At 40.4% G+C, this 19,167-nt stretch overlaps 1 protein-coding gene across 6 annotated transcripts in view; it reads right to left on the bottom strand.

The window, feature by feature from the left end:
- Positions 1–19,167, bottom strand: part of AFF1 (ALF transcription elongation factor 1) — a 208,258-nt gene that overhangs the window by 117,005 nt on the left and 72,086 nt on the right. For 2 of the 6 annotated variants that reach the window (XM_032145146.2, XM_032145066.2), the window contains exon 1: positions 18,074–18,282. The exons of the other annotated variants lie outside the window; for them this stretch is intronic. In XM_032145146.2, coding sequence (XP_032001037.1) covers positions 18,074–18,090 — 17 coding nt within the window. In that variant the 5' untranslated portion in view covers positions 18,091–18,282. Of the gene's footprint in view, positions 1–18,073; positions 18,283–19,167 lie in introns of those variants that run through there. 6 annotated transcript variants of the gene reach the window in all.

The raw sequence follows: 19,167 nt of genomic DNA on the forward strand, positions 1-19,167 counted from the left end.
ACAATAATGTAGGATGGAAGGAACTGACATGGGAAATCTTTGCCAACGGCTACGTTTATGACAGGCACCTCTGAGATCCTGTCACCACCAGGTACAGCCAACAGGGCAAGCCATACACTCTCTAAGCCTTAGTTTCATCCTCTCTAAAATAGAGATGATAATTGTACCAGAAAGTTTTGGGCTGTTGTAATAATTACATTAACTAATGCAGACATAGTGCTGAGCCCAGTGCCTAGTGTTCAATAACTGTGAGTCATTATTAATGAATGTACACAGCTGGAGTCCAAGTGCTGGCAAAGGAACACAGGCTTTGGTGCCCCTTCCCGCATTCTGCCTATGCCTCTCGCATTACATCCCTTTCCTCCCTAAAAAGGGAGATAACTCAATACTAAACACAATAGATGGTCACTAGACCTGGCAGCCTATGGAGCAGGATAAGAGAACCTCAGGAAAAAAGGGGATCCCAAGAATGGCATAAAATGTGGTATCTCACAGCAGAGGTGAAGGGATGCATGCATTTCACACTAAAAATGAAGGGGTGGAAAAATGTTTTATTCTAAATATCAGTTTTTTCTAAAGAAGCAGGATCGGGATCAGGATCGGGGCCGGGCGCAGTGGCTCATGCCTGTGATCCCAACACTTTGGGAGGCCGAGGCGGGTGGATCACTTGAGGCCAGGAACTTGAAACCAGCCTGGGCAACATGGTGAAACTCCATCTCTACTAAAAAAATACATTAAAAAATTAGCCGGGCATGGTGGTGGGCACCTGTAATCTCAGCCTCAGGAGGCTGAGGCAGGAGAATTGCTTGAACCCAGGAGGCAGAGGTTGCAGTGAACAGACAGCGCCATTGCACTCCAGCCTGGCAAGACAGAGCAAGACTCTGACTCAAAAAAAAAAAAAAAAAAAAAGCAAGATCCTAAAGGAGGAGGAAGGGTAAAAGGGATTTCACACCTTTTATACAAAAAGGTTCCACCCACATACATCCCCTGTCCCAAATATTGCTGGAGTTCCCCAAGTTACAAATACCCTACAACTACAAATCATCTCTCTCCAAATTCCCCATGCAGTAACCAAGCTGGAGAAAAGGCACTGACTTCCCAGAGGCTAACGCTGGGAAACACTGACCTCACATTTCTTCACTCTGAGAGGAATTTTACACATACCATGTTTCCCTACTCTCATCCTCTTTGTTTCAGTTATAGCTCAGTTTAGAGATAAACAGACACCCCACCCATATTCCATTTTCTATGCCTTCCTTTCCTCCACCAGTAAATCAAGGGTCACTGGCCACATGGATACATGTATGAAGGGCAAGGAAGACATTTACATGTAAGTCTGGTGTAGATCTGAAGCTGTGTATCAGCTGTCACTTGCCATGAGCCTCAGTTTATCTGTATAATGGCAGTGATAAGCTCCGCTTTGCTGATTAAATGATACCATTTTGCAAAGTTCCTGGCTGAGAGATAAGAACATAACAGAATGCTCAATAAGTAATTGCTTAATAAACGACTGCTATCACCATAGATCAAAATTATACATAATCCTCTGTCCTTAAAAGTGCCCAGGTTTACCAATGGAAATGCCCCTGCCCCAAAGAATCCATTTTTTCCAGTCTCCTCCAAGTAATCCTAAAGATCCCTTACACCACTCCTCTTTCTCCATCCACAAAACCCCCTAAAGGTAAAAGCTAACACAAGTATAGAATGAACCGTCTTGTTTAAGCATGGTTTTCATGCTTTATTTCAATGGTTGCACCGTTTTCCATTATTATTCCAAATGTTGGACATTTTGGCACAAGTTAAGAAACATTCTGGCTCTAGCCTAGGGCCTAACCTTCATCACATGATTTTCACTGCTGCTTCTGCAAAACATTTTCTATGTCCCAAACACATTTTTGGAAGAAAATCAGTTAGTAAACTGGAAACTATCTACACTTTTTTTTTTTTAATTTCCAACACCTATTGAAATAACTACCCACTCTAGCCAGTTCGACCATGAAAATATAGTGAAAAAAGTCATTTTTGAATTAAAATAGAAAATTTCTTCTCAAATAAATGAATAATTTAAGTGGTTCTGTCCTTCAGTTTAGGCACAGTTTTTATAATAAGTCAATAAGTATAGAAGTATCTGAATTTTCTATTTCTGATAATTTAAACATAAATTAGGTTAAAATTTACAAAGTTAAAAGGCAGTTACCACAAATCCATTCATTTCCTTGTCAATTTTTAAATGAGACTGACACCAAAAAACAAAAACTAAATAGAATTCTTCCCCAGCTAATTTTAAGATAACATTGAAAAGCACAGTTATAAAATGATTTCAGCCTGCTGGGCACAGGGGCTCACACCTTTAATCCCAGCACTTTGAGAACCCAAAGTGGCAGGATCACCTGAGTTCAAGACCAGCCTGAACAACAAAGCAAGACCCCATCCCTACAAAAAAATTAAAAATTAGCTAGGCATGGTGGTGTGTGCCTGTAGTCCCAGCTACTCGGAGAGTGAGGCAAGACGATCGCTTGAGTCCAGGAGTCTAAAGCTGTGGTAAGCTATGATAACACTACACTCCAGTCTGGGCAACAGAGACTCCATCTATATTAAATAAATAAATAATAAAATAAATAAAGATTTTGGCTTGGATGTATGATTCTAACGTAACTTATTGAGGCAATGCTTGGGTTCTTTGCTAACATTCGTGTGTGTGTGTGTGTGTGTGTGTGTGTGTGTTTGTGTGTGTGTGTATATATATATATATCTGTAAGCATGGGAAGAAAACATCCTAGAGGGGTCCTTGATTTATTTGGATTTTGTGGGCTATACTAGTTTTTCTTCAGCTACCACAGTCTTACAAATAAATATGAATGAGTAAAGCTTTTAAGTATGGTGTTCAGTAATACTTTCCATCACCAGCATCATGAACAGACTGGAACATCTAATAAACCTAAGTGTCAGTGTGTTAATATCTCTGTAACTACCTTGGCTCCTAGCACAATGTATAAAATAACATCTTGCTTTAGTCAATGTTAACGGGGCTATTTTTGACTTTTAAAAATGTTTTTAGCTTGGCATTTTTTTTTTTTTTTTTTTTTTTGATGGAGTCTCACTGTGTTGCGCCCAGGCCAGAGTGCAGTGGCACGATCTCAGCTCACCGAAACCTCTGCCTCTCGGGTTCAAAACATTCTCCCACCTCAGTCTCCCAAGTAGATGGGATTACAGGCACCTGCCACTACGCCTGGCTAATTTTTTTGTATTTTTAGTAGAGATGGAGTTTCACCATGTCAGCTAGGCTGGTCTCAAACTCCTGACCTCAGGTGATCCCCCCGCCTCGGCCTCCCAAAGTGCTGAGATTACAGGCGTGAGCCACTGTGCCCGCCCCAGCATGGCATTTCTAAGCATAAAGATCTGAAAAATTTATCCGTTCCTCTTCAAAATGACAACCTCAAAAATCATAACAGTCTAAAGTAATCCCAACCCCTTTTTCCCTATGTGTTGACTAAATCACTTATCAAACACACATAAATAAGTCAACCATGTGAAAAAATTTAATGTATAAATGAAAGGGAACAAAAAGAAAATGTTTAGACAAATTGCTGAGATTCAGGAAGACATTTCTCTTCTAATTATGATTAACTTACAATTACTTTTGTTTTACTGAACTACAAAAAAAGATTTTAAAGAGCCTAAATTACATCTATTATTTCCAAGGCATACTGATTCAATCAAGTCTGCCAGAAAGTGGGATACTATCCACAGACACAATGATACTGTGAAACACTCCTTCTGCCTAAAGCCAGATGTAAATCACCTATAGAAATATGATTCCACTCTTATAGAGTTACATTAAAATACATTCATTTATGACAAGAGCAAATGTACATTTTTAATTCTGGATAAACTGAGGCAAAAAGGATTTCCCTAATTGTCTCCAATATAAATGAGTGGTGTCTGGTGAGTGACTCAGGAGTCCCTGGCGCTCTACTTTAGCTTTTCCCATTCCATGAAAATCTACAAAGAACACAGTAATCCATTTAAAACTTTAGTACTTCTGAAAAACAGGATGAGGTTTTACAAATTTGTTAGGAAGTCATCCTATTACAAGGCCCCAAGTTGTTTGACAGAACACTCAGAAAAATTACATGAGAAAACAGCCACGAAAATTCTGAGAGTGCACCTCAGAAGGGTAAAGAAGGGCAATCAGCCCTATCATGTATTAAAACGCATACAAAGGTACAGTGAATTTGATGATGGTGCTTAAATATAGAGAACAGAATGGCGAGTCTTGGGGAAGAGCGGAAGGGTTCAGAAACCTTCCATCACTCCTTAAACCAAAATAAAATCCGCATGGAGAAAATATTAAAAGATACACATCTTTTTAAGAAATACCATGTACACTCAAAGAAACCTTCTGGAAGAATACATTAAAAACTAATATTGCCAAACGGGACAATTTGAAAAGAAGATGTTAACAATGATGACTATCTGTGCATCAAAAACGTGGCATTACTGGGCATGGTGGCTCACGCTTGTAATCCCAGCACTTTGAGAGGCTGAGGCAGGTGGATCATGAGGTCAGGAGACTGAGAACATCCTGGCTAACACAGTGAAACCCCGTCTCCACTAAAAATACAAAAAATTAGCTGGACATGTTGGCACGTGCCTGTAGTCCCAGCTACTCAGGAGGCTGAGGCAGGAGAATCCCTTGAACCCAGGAGGTGGAGGTTACAGTGAACCGAGATTGCGCCACTGCACTCCAGCCTGGGCAACAGAGCAAGACTCCATCTCAAACAAAACAAAACACAAAATATAGCATCAACATTTGCAAAGAAACTTAAAGATAGCAGTGTACCCGTATGAGGCTTTTATTCATCTCTTAGTCCGTGGCAGATCAAACAGACAAAATAAGAATATAGAAATAAGATACAAAACCACATTTACCTCTGGACTCCGAAAATAAAGCAAATACGTTCTTTCTTACATGGTCATGAAACATTCATAAAAACAATCATTATGCCACAAAAGTCTACAACTCAATACATTCATTTGAAAATAACTGTGAAGAGAGGTACAAGAGAGATGAGATGATAATGAATGCAAATCTTTGAAGCAACTTTATGTAACTAAATATAGCTGTGATACAGAAAGGACAAAAACTTTCAGTTCCTACAGTAGTTTATTGTGATCACATTTTTTCAAGAAGCCACAGAATCCCTTGAGAAAAAGGTGCTGTTTTCAAAAAACTCTAACTGTGTTTTTCCTCTGCTCTCACACCACAACAATTGACAACACAGAAGACTTCTGTGATCAAACGTGGGAGGAGATTTTCCTACTATCTACACCACTACCTGGAGATGGAGTCAGATCCCACAGGTTGAGGGCTCAGTCCCCAAGACTGCCCCCCCAACCCCTTCAGACACCAGTCACAGGTCTGGACCTCCAGAACTTCTTATAGACTGGCTTCAAGTTGGGATCCCATGGTTTCAATTAATTTGCCGGAGCAACTCACAGAACTCAAGGAAACACCTACTTAACATTTACGGGTTTATTGTAAAGGACATTACAAAGCATACAGATGAAGAGATGTGTAAGGTGAGATATGGGGGAAGGGGCGTGGTGCTTCCATGCCCTCCCTGGGCACACCACTCTCCCTAAACCTCCACATGCTTAGCTATCCAGAAACTCTCTGGAGACCTAGTCCTCTTGGGCCTTTTATGAAGACTTCATAGTGTAGGCAAGATTGACAACCATGTAGAAATGTGATTGGACAAAAAGGGTATGATCTAAATCAAGCAACACCCTTCAGTTCAGATTTTTCTTGGCCTTTCTGTGCAGCATTCCTTCCTCCAGAGTATGGGGCAGGACCTCTCTGGAATAAAAGTCTTTAGACTTACAATCAGATTAGAGTCTTGCCTTGGGCAAGTGAAAGGAAGATAAGAGAAGGTCACAGAGAGAGATTCTGTCTCCTGAGGCCTAAAGTGCCCCACCATTATAACAAGACTAACAAGGACTGTGGGAGTTATGGGCCAGGAACCATAGACGAAAACCAATATATAATCATAATATCACTGGTACTTAAACCATCTGCTACTTCCTAAACTATCCAAGGCAGAAGATTATTTCCTATTGCTAAACATATAAAAAAGAACACCACTTCTGTGTTTTCCTTCATGGGCTTTGCTATTTATCTCTTCGAGGTCTATTTTTGGCAGAGATAGAGGCCATCTTTCACCCCACTTCCCATAACAGTCCTTCACACACTGCCCGGCACAGTGGCTCACGCTTGTAATCCCAGCACTTTGGGAGGCTGAGGCGGGCGGATCACGAGGTCAGGAGATCGAGACCATGGTGAAACCCCGTCTCTACTAAAAAATACAAAAAATTAGCGGGGCGTGGTGGCGGGCGCCTGTAGTCCTAGCTACTCGGGAGGCTGAGGTAGGAGAATGGCGTGAACCCGGGAGGCGGAGCTTGCAGTGAGCCGAGATTGCACCACTGCACTCCAGCCTGGGCGACACAGCGAGACTCCGTCTCAAAAAAAAAAAGTCTTTCACACATATAAAAGGTTGTTTTGTAAATTAACCTTTATATTTAATAGTCAGGTGGAATGCCCTCCTTACTGTCTAAATCTTCACTTCCTTATAACTGTACCTTACTGAGCTGGGGGCCTTTCTAAACTCTACCACATCCCTTATTTGATGGCTCCCAAAGAAAAATGTCCTCTCATATTTCTTTTCAACACTTGTTTAATGTGTTTATATTTATGTGCCAATTAAGCCTAAGTTTTAGAAACTACAGTCTCTAAAGTTCATAGCTAGGTTGTTATGGTACTCACTTTGCCTTTATTAAAATAAATTAAAAACAGGGCTAAGTTTTGGTAGAACTATAAACCACTAAAACAATCAAATTTTTATTTCAAGAAACTGCCACATGATGGTCATTTCCCAACATTTTTATCCCGGTTTAAAAATGCCATCCTTGGAGGTTTCAGTGAGCCACGGTCGTGCCACTGCACTCCAGCATGGGCAACACAGCAAAATTCTGTCTCAAAAAAAGCCATCCTCACCACCATCACCACTTACTTCCATGTACATTCTAGAGGGACAATTACATTTCTCTGTGTCATGGCTTGCTCTTTCTCTGCCTCAGGTAACCCTCCTCAGAGGTTCTCATGGCCAACACCAAGACCAATTCCCCACCCCCTATTATTCCCTCACAGTATCCTGTTTGGTTTTTGCCATTGTGTTTCCACAATTTGCACTTGTTTTATTTGTCAGTTTGTTTGCTTATTTCTGTCTCTCCCACCAAACTATGAGCTCCTTGTAGGGAGGGAGATAGTGTATTTATCTAAACCAACTCAGAGCCCTGCACACACCAATGGCTGGCTCTTAGTGAACAATGAAGTACTCAATACATTTACAGATAATATGAAAAACACTTAATGCATGTGAATTGGCCACATTCATAAAGCTGTTGATACTGATACAATTCTTAAGCAGGTAAATTAATATGCAGAGCAGTGGATTTCAGTAACTTGCCACAATGCACTGAGGCTCTCCAAGTTGAGAGAACACTTGAAAGGCTTATAAAGGAAGAAATGAAGACATCTTCTAGCCAGAGCCTCACAGCTCTTTTTTATTTTTTTTAAATAGAACGACTGAGTGCTAAAAAGATGATTCATTTTCACTACCATCACACATGCCCCTAAAGATACTTTCAGAGCATTTCATGAAACATTTTTGTTTGCGCAACAGATCTATCTTTTCCTGAAGTCGGAGCATACCATCAAGTGAGGGCACGTAGTCACCACCTTCCCCAGGCAGGACCCAAGTCTGAACGATAATTTCCAGACGCTTCACTTAGATAACTTATCTTTGCATGTGAGGCTCTAGTGAATGAGAACAGCTCATTTTTGCCCGAATGCTTTTATTTAAAATGCACATTGAAATAACAATTTCTAGGGCCATTTTGCAATTATAAAATAAAGGATTTCTATTTAACAAATAATATATTTAAATTCTGCTATTTGAGGGGTTTATGAGTTGTGGAGTTGGAGTTTTCTTTACTATTTTGACAATAATCAGCATGCATTGGTATTTTAAACTTAATTTGGCTTTCTTTAAACATTCCTCGATATGAATTTCTTCATCGAAAAGCCCAATTTACAAAATACAATAAAGAACTGTATATGGGGGAAAATGAGCTGTGTTTTAAGATCACATATAAATTGAAAACAATATATCATTTTCTAATAATCAAATGCAAAATTGATCAGATCTCAAAACCGCTACTTTCATAGCCCAAATAACTATGAAGATAGCCAAACAATTTGCAAGAAATTGACTAAATTAGATCAGTTCAAAGTTAGGCTAGGCACATAGTTTGAAAAACTGTTTGGCATTTTCTCAAAAAGTCAAACAAAAAACTATCTTAGGACCCAGAAATTCCACCTTTAGCTATCCAACCAAAAAAAAAAAAATACATATATATATATACACACACATATATATGTCCACACAAAGTCTTGCATGTAAATGTTCATAGTAACATTATTCACAATTTTTTAAAAAATTGGGACAACCTGTCCATCATATCTATTAACAGAATACTATTCAGCAATAAAAGGATAGAACTACTGATACATGGTACACCACAGATGAACCTCAAAAAATTATTCAAGTATGGCCAGAATGTGCTGAGGCTGGTAAATTTAAAATATATATACATATGCAAGTAAAAAGAGTCAGATGCAAGAAACCATCATACTCCATTTATGATTCCACTATGTGAAATGCCCAGAAAAGGCATATTTACAGAGACAGAAAGTAGGTTATGGTGGCAGGGCTGGGGACCGGGATTAACTGTAAATGGGCAGGAGGGATCTTACCAGCTATAGGATACAATGTTCTAAAACTGGTTGCTCCATTCAGTAAAGTAACTAAACATTACTGAGTTGTCACTTGACATGGGTGAATTTTATGATATATAAAATAGACCTCAATAAAACCACTTTTTTTTTTTTTTTTTTTTTTTTGCTGCTCACTGCAAGCTCCGCCCTCCCGGGTTTACGCCATTCTCCTGCCTCAGCCTCCTGAGGAGCTGGGACTACAGGCGCCCGCCACCACGTGTGGCTAATTTTTTTGTATTTTCAGTAGAGACAGGGTTTCACTGTGTTAGTGAGGATGGTCTTGATCTCCTGACCTCGAATAAAATCACTTTTACAAAAACTTGGGCTGGGAAGAATACCCATGAGATGTAACAAAAGATATAAAAGATCTGGGTGACAAGGAACGTACCTCGATTCAATTTAACTATTTCCCTCTTCCCTCTTTCCCCACAAAAGGTCATTTATACCAAGCTACCAAAAGATCGCCCAGGCTGGCGTGCAACGGCGTGATCTCGGCTAACAGCAACCTGCACCTCCTGAGTTCAAGCAATTCTCCTGCCTCAGCCTCCCAAGTAGCTGGGATTATAGGTACCTGCCACTACGCCCAGCTAATTTTTGTATTTTTAGTAGAGACGAGGTTTCACCATGTTCACCAGGCTGCTCTCAAACTCCTGACCTCAGGTAATCCACCTGCCTGGGTGAGCCACCATGCCCGACTTCTTCATTCTTTAAAATACTCTAAGATCATGGATAATACCAATACTTTAAGGATGTCAACACAGAATACGAGTGACCTCAGAGAGAAAATGAAGTTTTATGCTAGGCTTATCATAAACTGTCAAGAATTTTTGTAAAGCCTACAAATTTAAACTCAGAATTAAGTAAACCTAATGATTTTTACTTTATCCTTAAAGAAACATGACTGCTAAAATAAGAAAGAAATAAAGGTGTTTTTAAGGAGGCCCCTCCCTGCCCTAAAGGTAAGAACAAATAAAAAACTCACACCATCAGCAGTGATAGAATTATCAAATTCAATCTTTTATAACTGCCAACCTAGGACTTTTTGTCTTCTGGGCATAGTTCCCATTTAAAAACAAAAACTAAGTTCCAGTGGTACTTTGAATTTTACTAAAACCAAGTCACAAGATAAGCAGACAATCTGAACAACATTAATAATTCTTTCCAGTATTTTTTGGTTGCAAAACCTCAATTATGTATTAATGTAATACACTAGGTTTCATTTTATCCTTTTACTATTCTAATGCCAGTAAATGTTACTGCTTAATTTTTCCCCTGTGGTACAAAGTTTATTTTTACACACTTTTATAAATGAAGAGTTAGCAATGTCTTAACTGTAAAAGGAGACTGGAGGGGAGAGGGAGACACAGACTGTAAATGAGTAACAGGAAAACATTCCTATAGCTGTAATTGTTAGGTTAAAATTACCTGAAAAAATATTAAAGGACAGAGCTTTAGCTTACTTTATACCAATGAATATCCTTTCAGCAAATAAACAACAACTAAAACCCAGCATATTAACTCAATAACACGTTCTGTTTTCCTTTAAGGAAAAATTTTCTTAAACCATAATATCGTGGACTCAAACTTTTATCAAAGCTCAAAGCTACCAACTTACTAGATAGGCCATCTTAGAAACGTCTAAGGTAGACAGGTTCTCAATTTTGAGACAATTTCTGCAAAGCTAGGGAGGAAACAGGTTTCATAGTTTTGTACAAAACAATGAGAACTAATTAATTTTATACCATTTTCCATAAATTCAAGTCCAGAGTAAATCAGATACACCTGTATTTTTAAAGCAACAAGAATGGGAGAAGTGGGGGAGAGGCAATTTAACAAGTTATCCAGACACACATTATCCAGGATGAAAGTCACGTGATAATCTTGGGTCTGTCTTGACCACAAAAACATATGCACCAAATCAAAATTTAATTACACTGCATAACACAGTTCAAGTTGTGCTTCATATTTTATTGACTGCTTTGCTTCTGACAGGACAGTTTCCTGAAGGAAAGTTCCAAGAACTGAAAAGTTACAACACCCACATACCAAAGACTGTTTCCTGAATTTTGTTACAGGAAGTGACATCTGCTATAATTTTAACATTCACTTCCCAGTAGGAGTTCCATTTAAAATGTCTTGTTGAACATTATTTGTTCAGCAGTACCCCTAGGCAAAGCTTTTATTAAAAAACAAAATTTTCATTTCAGTTTCACAAAGTTTGGACAAAACTGACCAATTCACACCATTTTAACTTTTCCCTGGGAACAAAAACAACTGCCACCTGATAAACTGGGGTGTGTGTGGTAGAGAGAGAGAGATATTTAGCAGTAACTAACTGGGGAGGGAGCCCACAAGGCATAGAAAACAGTAAATTAAATACCCTGCTCCTTGAGAAGAAACAATTCTTGGGAAGGTGCTGTATGATCAAACAATGGGAATTGCTTCTTGGTATCTTTTACTTTTATTTTTTTAACACAGACGCATATGGATATTTCAACCAACAGTTTGTAATATAAGGATAAATTTATGGAGGTAGATATCCACCTTCTCTACCAACCTCCAGTCTGTTTCAATAGGAAGAAAAAAATGTGTATATATAAGCATATATTAAATCAAAATTTAACAGCGTCGTACAACATGGTTTATATGATCTCTCTCACTCACACATGCACCATCTCACAAAGCGTGGTACCTGTGCCCCTGGCCTTACAGACAGCAGAGCTCCACCCAGAACCTGTCCACTCAGAATCTCTGAGGGAGGGGGAGCAGAATCTGCATGCTAACAAGCACCCACGGTGATTTTTGTGTCTAATCAAGTTTGAGAACCCTGAACCTCATATGACCATATTACCTCTAAAATAGGCTTTTGCTTTTTATTTTAGTTGCCAATCCAGCAGTAAGCAATATTTAAAAAAAAAAAAAAAAAAAAAAAAGGTAAGATCTTTGTCACAGCCTTAACTCTTCCCCAGCCCACCAAAACAAAGGATCATGTGGCCTGCAGGTCTCCAAGCCCTCACCCATATGAGCCACCATGGAGGAAAAACAATTCTTGGTACATTTTAGAATGCAGTCAAACAGTGAGTGCCCTTTGAAAACATACCGAAATAAAGACAATCTAGGTGTCAATAAAAATATTTTACCCTTTGTCTGCTTGAGTTCCTTTAGACAAGATGTTACCCCTGGGATTTTCTCTTAATATATTAAATCTGTCACCAAATTACTGCTCCCAGCAATAGCCTTAAGAACCTGATAGCAGTTCAGCCGGACAGTAGCTCAGGCCTGTAATCCCAGCACTTTGGGAGGCCGAGGCGGGCAGATCACCTGAGATTCGGAGTTCGAGACCATCCTGACCAACATGGAGAAACCCCATCTCCACTAAAAATACAAAATTAGCCGGGCGTGGTGGCGCATGCCTGTATTCCCAGCTACTCCGGAGGCTGAGGCAGAATGGCTTGAACCCAGGAGGCGGAGGTTGCTGTGAGCTGAGATCGCGCCACTGCACTCCAGCCTGGGCAACAAGAGCAAAACTCCGTCTCCAAAAAAAATAAAAATAAAAAATAAAAGAACTTGATAGCAGTTCAATCTGGTTAAATTAAAAACAAAGCCAATAAACTAACACAAGAAAACAGATATTCAGCAGAGAACAAGACTTTCAAGATGCCAGGTCTGTTGGCTCTGTGGCCATCAGGTTAAGCTTTAACTCACTGTGGATAGATAAGAAAAGGAAAAAGTTTGCACAGGGGAGGGATTCTCAACACTGATCACTGCCAAGACACAGAAAGTCAGCAATTTGCATGGTTTTAAAGTTAATCTTTACTTTTAGTTCCCTGGGGCATTAGCACCAAAAGTTATACATATTATTTTCTCCTGAAGTGTAAATCTAAAGTTCATCTGATACATCTGTACTTGAGCAAGACATTGTGCATTCTACCTGCTGTGTTATTTTGAGCAAATGAGCAAATGAACACTTTATATTCACAATAAGATGAATTAAGGCCATCTGAAGGAGACAGAAAATACTACTTCAGCTCCCCCAATTTTTACATTTAAGTAAAAACGGTTGGTAATCATTTAACCTGTAAAAGTTATGTACTCACCCTATATCAATAAAACGTAACTGAACCACAACAAAGAGATTATACTTAGCCTCACTACATGTTTCTATTTCTGAGCCAAGAAGCACGTCTCTAAGGAACTTTGTCCTAGAGGTGCATATTGTATTTCCACTATATCTCACACACAGAATTAGAATAAGTTTATTTGCCTATCTTGGAAAAGAAACCTGAGGTCAGGAGTTCGAGTCCAGCCTGGCTAAGATGGTGAAACCCCAACTCTACTAAAATATGTATATTTATACAAAAAAAAAAAAAGAAATGAGATAGAGAAGTTTGCTAACAGAAAACTAAGTTTATATATACCTCAAAGCAATGGTTAACAAACCAGCTTTATAACTCCTCTATCTTACAGGTATTATGTAAAAAATAGATTTGGAGGCTCACGACAAATAAATGACAGAACCAAGGTGAAAAAGTAGATTTCTCTCTCATCCATAATATTTTTATTCCTGAATATATCTGAAATTTAAAATGTTTAAATGTAGCACGCACAAAAACCCCATTTTCAAGAGTGTAAATCCAGCTATGGAGTATCTTTTCATGGTATGGTATAGAATCCAGAAAATCTCTTGAGAGATCACTTGCGTTGGTTTTGCCAAAACAACAACATCCCCATAAATCAGCTGACTTTAACAAATGACTCACCGCTCCTTCAGTCTTTATCATGGAAGCAGCTCTAGACTGTGAGTCAGGAAGCTCAACTGGGCTCTCAGGATGAACTAGAAAGAAATCACTTAAGAGACCTGTTTATGTTTCTCTTCTGTCAAGGACACTGTTTACGATGGTGTCACAAGAAGGAAAAAATGAGAATATTCAGTGGATCAAAATACTATATAAATTATTTCCATCCCCAAATCTCTTCTTTGAACTGTACTTTCCAAAACCACAGTATTCTCTTTGATATTGGCTCATTTTTAATCAAAGCTGCTTTGCATTCATGAATTTTCTTCCAAGGTAATCACTAGCTCAAAAATCAGAGACAGGGGCATAGGGCAGCGCAAAACTGGTTCTATACCAGTTTAAGAGCATTGCTTTTTGCAATGGAAAACTTTCCCTCCCTAGAGTCAAAGAGATCCACCAAAAACCAGCTTCATATTAATCTTGGGCACAATCTGACTTTGCTTCCTTATTGATTTTTCAAAGCTTCATTAATTTTAGACAAATTCAAAAGTTAAAAACTGTGGGAGAGATGACTGAACATACTTTCCTACTGCAGTTTGTCTATAAATCTTTTCTTTTGAGAAGCTCCATGCTCAGCCACCAGATTCAACTCTCCCAAAGAAGCAAGTTCAACTCCCCTACTCCCCAATCCCATGCATACACCCCTGCCCCAGGGTGGAGAAGGGCCAGGGGTTCTCAGGTAGCATCAGGTGATTTTTTTTTCTTTTTTCTTTTTTTTTTTTTGAGACGGAGTCTCGCTCTGTCACCCAGGCTGGAGTGCAGTGGTGCGATCTCAGCTCACTGCAAGCTCCACCTCCCGGGTTCACGCCATTCTCCTGCCTCAGCCTCCCGGGTAGCTGGGACTACAGGCGCCCGCCACCGCGCCCGGCTGATTTTTTTTTGTATTTTTAGTAGAGACGGGGTTACACAGTGGTCTCGATCTTCTGAACTCGTGATCCGCCTGCCTCGGCCTCCCAAAAGTGCTGGGATTACAGGCGTGAGCCACCGCACCCGGCCCGGGTGATTTTTTTTAAACTGGCTAATCCCTGATAGTATTTGAAGGTATGTATATTTTCCTTTCTAGAATTCAGGGATTTGCTTCAATGAGAGGGTTAGCAGAGGTGGGGAATCAGACAAAGTCCTCCTTTTTACTGTATCCATCAACATCACTCCTCAGTATAAAGCACTGTTAATCCTTGCAGAAAAAAAATATGTCTATAAACTGTTAGGTTTACTAGTTGCTAGTTTTTATACTTCTATAAAATAGTCTGGATGCATTTTCCATCAGAGTCCAGTAACTAAAGCCATGTTCTGTAACTATTTCACATTAAAGAAAGCAAGTTTGTTGCAATTTCCACAAGGAAGTATATTCAATGTGTCTGTTATGTTTATAGGTTCCACAGAAAGCACACACTTATCTGAGAACCCAGACACAGCATATGATCCGCTTTAACTGACATGACATTTCTCAGTGACCACCTTTCTTAACTCTAGGAACACAATAAACCAAATACTCACTGTTTTCAAAATATGACCCCCAAAAATCTAAATTTTAAAAGCATTTAATTTGCATTTTAGTCAAGAAACGTCTTCCAGCTTTAAGAGAAGAAATCAACCATAAAACAAATTTCCTACTCTTAGGTTTTAATACAGCCTTAATTTACAAAAGTCCACAAGCCAAGAAATACTTAGGTAATCTCTCAATTCAAAGTACTTCTACTTTATGTAGGGGAGACTAAAATGTGGGAGACAATATCTTGTCTTAAGGAGTGAACTACAGGGATAGGAATACACTGCCTAATCCATTTGCATAAAAAATTAGTCATATATCACCCATCAATAACAAATCAGGAATCAAACTAAACAATGCACAACGAAACTGGTGTGGTTAAACACTGAGCTATGAATCTATAAGTACAATGAGTCTGTCAGTCTAAATTAATTGTCTCAAGAGCAAACAAACGCTAATGTGTAGCACATGGTCAAGATTTCACTACCTGAGATTTTACATCACAGGTGATGTTTCGGTTTCTCTTAGCATTACTCAGGACAACGTGGCCCAGCTTTTAGAGTTTCCCTGAAATCCCAAAATATCTTGAATCTTCTCCATATATTCTCTCTTTGGATCTCAAAGATTACCTTCTCTCCCACAGAGCACAATTATCTGAATGAGCTTGGACCACATTCCAGGTGTAACCAAAGAAAATGGACATTTACAAAATGTGAGATATACTCCCAACACACAGACTAAGAAAACAACAGACATAACAGTCTTGTGGCTTTGTTCCTAGTTCCAGGCATGTCGGAAGGTGGGGTAGAGGATCAGAAATAAGCACAATTCTCCTAATTGCTGGCAAGTTGAACCACCACACTGATAACTCAGGATTATTACATATTACAAACAACCAATTTTACCAGGAATCATTCTTCGTACTGTTATACTGAGGCTTGGCAGCTCCCTTTAACATCTCACCTCAGCATTAAAGAGGAAGCATAAGGGAGGAAGTGTGCAAAGCAGATCTGGAGTCAGGCGTTGCTCCACCTTTGTGACCTCAGGCAAGAAACAGCTAGGCTGGACCTCAGTTTCCTCAACTAACAAATGTGGATAATAAAAGTACTTACCTATTTAGGTGCCTAAGAAGAGTCAGAGCTAATCCAATTAAAGCTGCTTAATGCTGTGCCTGGCACACAGCAGTGTCCAATTTAGCTTGTGTCTCATTTTATTTTTATCATTAGTTTAAGAGCGCTGGCATTGAATCTCTCACACTGGGTACAAATCCCTGCGCTATATTACTGAGATCTGTCACACAGCATTTACTAACTTCTTAGATCAAGGTATCTTAATCTTAATTTTGTGCCATGGACCTCTGTAGCAGTCTGATAAATAACAGCACTATCAGAATAATGTTTTTAAATACATTAAATAAAATAGATAAGAATACAAAGGTACCAGATTATATAGACAAGCACCTATTAAAATATTTAAAAGAAATCAATGGTACAGTACTGTTTTTCTTTACTACTGAATTAAGCAAGATAAAGCAGTTCCTTAATTTCCTGAGTGGAAAGCACAAAAGGTGTTTGAAGACATCTGCAACAATTGTAATAAGATTATGAAAAGACACATAGTTTCTATTTGTGATAACATCACAAGGACTGGTACTATAGTTTTATCTCTAGTCCTACTTAAAAAAAAAAAAACAACACTAAATTTCAGCTAGAGGTTAACAAAAATAGAGACACAACTTGTTTCTCATCCAAGTTCTACTACTTGGCCCCAGATTAAGAACCACTTTCTTAAAACTCAATAAAATGGAAGCAGAGGATAAACCACTGTGTTGAGAGGAACAAATATAAAAAGCAGGTAGCACATAGGCGGTACTTTATACAGAGAAGCTCTTTCCTTCCTAGAAAGTTCTATTTCGTAGGAAAAAAAACATTCAGTCTCATCCAGCCCAAATATGAACATTTAACATCCATTTCTCTCTATGATCTGAGTCTTCAGACGTGTTAAGTCTTCTGAGACTTCCCAAAATCACTGTTCTACATCAAATATCAGCTTGAAGAACCCTATTACTTTAAATATGTGAGACCAAACTGCTTTCTAGCAAAACACAGTTTAAAGAGAATATATATATATAACTCCTAAGTCACCCTTAGCACCAACTGCTGTCAAAACTAAAATAAAATCGCACAGAACAGTTTGGATCTCATAATAATCACTAATGCCTTGTCATCACTCTTCTTTAACGCTCATTACAAAACCAGTAACAAACCATGGAAAGACGGGGCTTCAGGTTCTTACAATAGCGCTCCTCTGACAGTAACTGCAGTTCATTATCCTCTCCCCTTCACCACCCCGGCGCGTTCCCGGTCTTTGCCTACTCAGCAGATTCACGTAAGCGGGGCCGTTTTATGTGGAATCGTACATTCTAGCAGTAAAATTTTCACTCACCAGGCACATTCTCACCCACCCTCTCCAAGGTGAACTATGTTTTACATTAATCGTATTTCTAAACTTCCCCTGGAGACAACAGCAAGAAATCCAGAAAACCGAGGGGTAGGCGCACAAAGAATCTAAATGGAAATTTGGGCGAGGGCGGACAAGTGAAATCAACTTAATATCCCGGAAAATAACAGTTCTGGGGGAAGAAGGGGGCTATCCAACTTTAATCTTCACTTTAACTCCATCCCTCTCTCCGCTGTGCAGAAATTGTCCAGCATGTTCTCCAAACTGCTTTTTATCTGACATTTAGTCAAGCCACAGCCTCGGGAATGATGAGAAGGCAATGACAAAGCTGCTTCCTGCCCGTCTCCTTCCCCGCACCCTGCCCTCCCCCGCAACCTTCAGCTCCCCCTCGCCACGAACGCGTTTGAAAAGTTTCTCCGGTGCACGGCTTACCTTGACTGGGCTGCCATAATTCAGCTTACAGAGCCAGGGGTCTTCCGTCCATGTGCACCTTCACCCCGCGGGCCCTGCTGCCAGCGCCGCGCTCACCATTTGGCGGAGCCGGGCGGGGACGCGTCCCGGCGCGGCGCCCCGATGTTACGGGACTACCTGCTCTCGAGCCCCGGGCGTCCTCGGCGCAGCCCCGGGCTCGGCCCGTATTGGCTCGCGCTAATCCTGATGGACATCCGGGCACTGGGGCCTGTGCGGCGATCTGCACTTCAGACAAGCCCGGGGAGCGCCGCGTCCGAATCCGGGGCAAGCGAGCGCCCCCGGCGCAGTTTCTGAGAAGGGAAAGCCAACGGGCCCCCACGCTCGAAGACCGCCGGCGCCCAACGCCCGCCCAGCAGCAGCACAACGCGGCCCACAGTTAGAAAGGAAAAGAAATCGCCTCTTGGCTCCCTTGAAGTTCTCCGAGTCCGCCGGGATACCCCCTGTCAAGAAAGTTGCGGTGGTACGGCCCGCCTCCTTAAATGGGCAGGGCGCTCGGCGGCCCGAGCCGGAGGCCGGCGGCAGGCGGCAGGCAGGGTCGGGTGCCGACCAGCCCTGCTGGTCCCCGGCCGACCCCCGCCTGCGGGCTCCTCGCGAGTGCCCTCTTGCCAGGTTCTAACTACGTACAGACACCCACCGCTGGAATACACAGTACCCAGCCGCTCAGAACTCCAGCTCCAATTTGAGTATTTGTTGAATATGGGGCCCCAAGAGGCGGCAGTGAGCAGGAACAAGACCGCGGCAGTAAACCACGTTCGCTACTTTTGATCCTTCCAGTGCTTGAGCTCAGGAAACGGGCACACTTGGTGTTACTCCACTTTCAGTTTTGATTTCCTTACATAGAGACAAATATTTACAAAACACCCCGCCTTTTTTGGACTACACGTAGATTACAGGAAAAATAGTACCTCATTTTGGTCTTAAGCAATGAAGGGATTGACAAGAAGCAAACAAAAAACTTGAGCATGCAATATAGTAAGTCCTATACGAAGCACAAACGAAATCACTTCCTACTCAGAGGACGACGGAAAGCGTTTAAGGCGTGCCTCAAAAGCAGA

The sequence above is a fragment of the Hylobates moloch genome, unplaced genomic scaffold, assembly GCF_009828535.3.
Source record: "Hylobates moloch isolate HMO894 unplaced genomic scaffold, HMol_V3 SCAFFOLD_2, whole genome shotgun sequence".
Taxonomy (NCBI): domain Eukaryota; kingdom Metazoa; phylum Chordata; class Mammalia; order Primates; family Hylobatidae; genus Hylobates; species Hylobates moloch.